Below are 5,000 nucleotides of genomic sequence, written 5' to 3'. Positions count from 1 at the left end.
ACTCTTTGTAAAAATTTAGCATGCTTTTAATTTAATGGATTAATTAGCCCAATGACTTGCATTGTTTTTCTTCAATACCATAGTTAAACTATGGATAGTAAAACAAGACCATCAAGTTAGTTGAAAACAATTTCTAAACATTTAAGGGCCACATATAAAAATCCTAGTGTTTTTGATTATAGTAAAGTACTTGTAATTAATCTGTTGTGGTAATTCTATAGGTGACTGAGGTAATGTTGGTTTTATATTCTCACATTTTGACTTTGTCCTTAATAATATAGTTTCAATAAAGTGATCTTTGCAAATTCTAAATAGTGAAATAGCAGCCAATAACTATCAAAATACAACACTGTTCACAGTCTAATAAATAGTGCTAATGTTGTTTTCAAGTTATACTTGCGTTTGATTTCAGACTGAATATTCAAAGTACCATGGAAAACAATATAGGGAGTGTATTACAAGTTGTTGCTGAATCAGTGTGCGAATATAAAACCAAATTTACCTTAATCTATAGGTGCTGTAACTCAACAATTACAGTAAAATAAACATTTTCCAAATAATGTAGTAGTGTAAAAACAACTAACTACTATAGTTACACCAATTTACTGTAGTAAAAACTTAAGCATACAACAGTAGTTATTATACACTTTATAAATATATGCTACAGCAGTCAATAACAGATTTTGTAAATACTATATTATATACAGCATATTACACTTTACTATAGTATGATTCAATAACAATATAGTATTTAACCTTTTATACTCTGCAGCTTTTTTATTTTGGTATTTCTGCACAAATTTTCCATATCAAAAATCTTTATTGTTACCCTACACCAGGGGTGTCCAAACTTGGTCCTGGAGGGCCGATGTCCTGCACACTTTAGTTCTAAGCGCAATTAAACACACTTGAACCAGCCAATCAAGCTCTTTCCAGGTGTACTAGATTAGTGTTTCTCAACCACATTCCTGGAGAACCACCAGCTCTGCACATTTTCTGTGTCTCCTTAACCCAGGGGTGTCCAAACTTGATCCTGGAGGGCCGGTGTCCTGCAGATTTTAGCTCCAACTAGCCTCAACACACCTGCAAGGATGTTTCTAGAAAGCCTAGTAAAAGCTTGATTAGCTTGCCCAGGTGTCTGATTGTGGTTGGAACTAAAATCTGTAGGACACCGGCCCTCCAGGATCGAGTTTGGACACCTCTGCCTTAACCAAACACAGCTCATCAACTCACTGAAATGCCTGTAATAGGTGTGACAGACAAAGGACACATCCAAAACATGCAGTGTTGGTGGTCGTCCAAGAACCTGGTTGAGAAACACTACTGGAAACTTCCAGGCAGGTGTGTTAAAGGGGTGGTCCACTGCGATATCATATTTTAAGCTTTAGTTGATGTGTAATGTAGCTGTGTGAACATAAACAACATCTCTATATGTAAGACGCTCAAAGTTCAATGCAAAGGGAGACATTGGCTTTTACAGAGTAAGCTTTGCAAAGCCTACAGCAAACGAACTTTGAGGACTACAAAAAAATACATCCAGGTTAATGATGTCATAAACCCTTCAGATTATGCGCATACACTTAGTGCAGCGAAGAGGGCATGGCCAGAGGCACTGTAATGTTATAACAGAGATGCTTCCTGGTGATGTGGAGCTGATTCGGAAATTACATCACATTATGTTAGCTGACCAATCAGAGCCTCTTAAGGGCGGGCTTTTGGGGGAACTAGGAAATATGACAGTTATTTTCATGTTAGCTGAATAGCAGTATATAATTAAAATAAGATATATGCAGGGCTTAATTTGTGCTGGAACAGGCTGGATCCAGATCCCCTCATTTTACCAATCCACCTCCTCAACTGACCTCCTCCGTGTCCGCTGTTCAATTTCACTTTCTTCCGCAACTTCCCAACCCTCTTCAATTTCGCCCGGGACAACCCCCCGCTCTTTACTTTTATCCTTCGTCTGTGACACCCCTCTGCCACATCCAACGCTGCTCCTAAACCCCAGCTCTCCACTTTCATGCACGACACCTCTTCATCCTCGGGTAACATGCCGGATGCTGTTACTTCGATCTGTTCCGGGCCCTCGCAATTAACAAATTGAGCACTGGATATATGAAACAATAACATGATTTTTGACAATTGAAGCATGAGCATACATTGCTTTGCATCTCATAAACACAAAAACATTCTGGACCACACCTTTAAAAGAAGTTAAACTGTTGAGTCCCTTTAGGACCAGTGTAGCCAGATGTAGCTGACTAATTTCAGCCCAAAAACTATGTAAAATTGGAAGATCACAACTGTAGTAAGCGTTTGTATGTGAAGAGCGTTGCAAAACCGCCCAAAATTTCACTACCCGCCTATGTCATTTTTTTTACCCGCAAAAGCAAAATCAAAACCACCCACTCTGGCAACACTGTCCAGTTTGGACACCCTTGCCCAACACAAATATGATGGATTAAATAAATAAAAAACGAGAGATTGTGTAGAAAACCCGTTGAACTCCGAAATTTGATTGTAACATTTGGTAAATAACATTCTATCTATTTAATGTAAATTGCTGTAGTGTTTTTGGTATTTAAAGCAGGTCATACGTTAAATGACGCTTAATGCAACAAAATGTGTTGTTTATTGTGGGTTTATTTAAGTTTGAGGTTGTTTTGAAAACTCTTACCTGGACATTTTGCAGTTTAGGCGACCTGAAAAGAACTTTTGACGGAACCCATCTTCCGAATCACTTTCACCCGGACGATGTTAAATGTAACACCAAACAAATTTGTCAATTTTAACACGTGCGGGACGATTTCTGAATGTCTGGGCTTTGTGTAAGCTCAAGGATATCAACGAAACGCACATACTAAAACAAAATGGTTGGGAAAATCAAACGGATTCGGCAGAAGCTCCATCATGGTGCAGTGAAGCTGGAAAATGCGCCCGAAAACAGACCCACGCTGGAGAGTCTGGAGAAGATACAGATCCAGTCCTTTCAGCGAGCAAAAACAGACGCAAAACAGCCCAAAAGCAGCATATCTGACACCAGCAATAACAATAACACAAAGGTATTGCCATTCTTTTGTATTAATTCTACTGTCATTACATAGTGACACAGGGTAACGCTACTGTAAGATGTGTATGAGCTTCTCTTTATAAAACTATTATCCCAACAAACACATTTACGTTGTAGCGATGTCCGCACAACGTTGTATTTTTTTAAAGGCAACGTTGCCGCTTACGTGCTCGCTACATTGTCACAACGTAGAAATGTAAGACGTGAGAAGGCTGTAGCAACGTTGTCGTGCGACATTCAGCAACCGTGAGGCGGCGTTCTTACTACTTGTATTAATATTTTTTGTGGCAGTTTATCAATACTGCCTAGAATACAGGATAAGCAGCAATTCTTTTCCAGTATTGCTTAATATGAAATATTATTCATTTATTTTTCGCATTTAATTTAATAACTGCATGTGTAAACTTTAAAGTGTAAAAATGCCACAAAAATTAATAATCAAACTTTTTATTATATATTTCACAACATTTAATACATACAGTACACATACAGTATCTAATTATAAGCAAACAGTATAAAATAAAGTTTAGATTTTATATATATATATATATATATATATATATATATATATATATATATATATATATATATAAATTAAACTAAAGGGTAAACAAACAAGAAAAGTAAACAAGAAATCATTAAAATGTAAATAAATATATAAATTAAAATTCAAACACTGGGCAGTGAAGCTCTGGACTGGAGAATACAGCAGACCGGGGAGCGCAGCTGAAGACCAGTCGTAGTTGTTGGTATGGAGAAAGCAGTCAGAGGAAGAAACAAATTCAACTGATAATACAGCTTCAGAGATCCACAGCAGACACAAGTCAAAATAGGCAGTGAACAAGAGAGGACAGATCAGAGCTTGACACAACAGCACTACACAGGAAATGACTATAACTAGCAAGTTATTGAAGTTTAAGACATTTATTGTAATTTCATTACATATAAAATATCCAGAGTAATTATGAAGCCTACTTTATTTTAATGTTTTAATAATATATCATATACCAAAATTACATACAATTAAATAAATTTAGAGATACAGGGAAAACAGGTTTGAGTTAACAGAAGTCAGAGTTAGTCTCCGAATACTTACTTAAATTATGAGAAGAGAAAGAACAGGCCCTGTAGTTGTGGCGTTGCTCGCTGTAAATGGAATGTTAAACTTAGTGTCATTTCAATAACAGCTGTACAAAATAATAAAGTAATTTTTCATAAGCATGATCTATTTTCCACATTATGGACATGCTGTTTTAGGTAACATAACTACATTTAATAGTAAATAAAATAGTATACTTCTTACCTCATCCAATTCTTCTTTCCATAGATCAGGAATTACAGCAACACTGATCTGAGGTGAATTCAACAGCTGAAAACATTTTGAAAGACAAGTTACATGAGTAATTTGAAAACAACAGTGAGTGATTAAACAATAGAGTTTTATGCAACTTACGCATAATTAAAATCCAGAAATTATCAATAGAAGATTACCTCCATGTAAAAATAGCCTGTTGAGCAAAGAAAAGAGTGGGTTTTAAATAAAACATCAAAAGACCAATCAAAATAGAAATTTAGACTATAGCAGACCTTTTAATTACTATCTATATTAATTAGGCATATGAACATTAATTTATATACTTTAACTTATAGGGATAGCTCACCCAAAACTGACAATTCTGCCATTTTAGCCTCATCCTTTATTTGTTGCAAACTTATATAGCTTTTTTCTGCTAAACAATAAAGAAGATATATTAAATAAAGCTGGAAACTGTAACTATTTAATTCCATAGTGTTTTCCTACTATGAAAGCAAATGCTTACAGTCTTTAAGTGTTCAACAGAATAAAGAAACTTAAAGGTTTGGAATCACTTACTATTTACAGGGCAAATAATTCGTGAGTACATATCATTTTTGAGTGAACTGTTACTTT

The 5,000-nt window shown here is 35.5% G+C and overlaps 1 protein-coding gene and 1 long non-coding RNA gene across 4 annotated transcripts in view; one reads left to right on the top strand and one right to left on the bottom strand.

Moving 5' to 3' along the window:
• The first annotated feature begins 2,784 nt into the window (after positions 1-2,784).
• The window catches only part of slx9 (SLX9 ribosome biogenesis factor), a 28,015-nt gene continuing 25,799 nt past the window's right edge, over positions 2,785-5,000 (top strand). The window contains 1 exon segment of the mRNA NM_001045366.1: positions 2,785-3,062. Coding sequence (NP_001038831.1) covers positions 2,871-3,062 — 192 coding nt within the window. The 5' untranslated portion in view covers positions 2,785-2,870.
• The window catches only part of LOC110439191 (uncharacterized), a 1,791-nt gene continuing 470 nt past the window's right edge, over positions 3,680-5,000 (bottom strand). Inside the window, exons 1-5 of one of the 3 annotated variants that reach the window (XR_012397801.1) lie at positions 4,732-5,000; positions 4,524-4,578; positions 4,374-4,439; positions 4,167-4,216; positions 3,680-3,868 (exon numbers count right to left, since the gene is read on the bottom strand). The exon at positions 4,732-5,000 is cut by the window's right edge and continues 470 nt beyond it. This is a non-coding gene — a long non-coding RNA (uncharacterized lncRNA). The remainder of the gene's footprint in view (positions 3,869-4,166; positions 4,217-4,373; positions 4,440-4,523; positions 4,579-4,731) is intronic. The other 2 variants (XR_002457906.3, XR_012397802.1) reach the window with 2 other exon arrangements.

Source organism: Danio rerio, chromosome 22, assembly GCF_049306965.1.
Source record: "Danio rerio strain Tuebingen ecotype United States chromosome 22, GRCz12tu, whole genome shotgun sequence".
In the NCBI taxonomy this organism is placed as follows: Eukaryota; Metazoa; Chordata; class Actinopteri; order Cypriniformes; family Danionidae; genus Danio; species Danio rerio.
The sequence above is the reverse complement of the archived record's forward strand: the minus strand, read 5'-3'. Positions and strand labels throughout refer to the sequence as shown.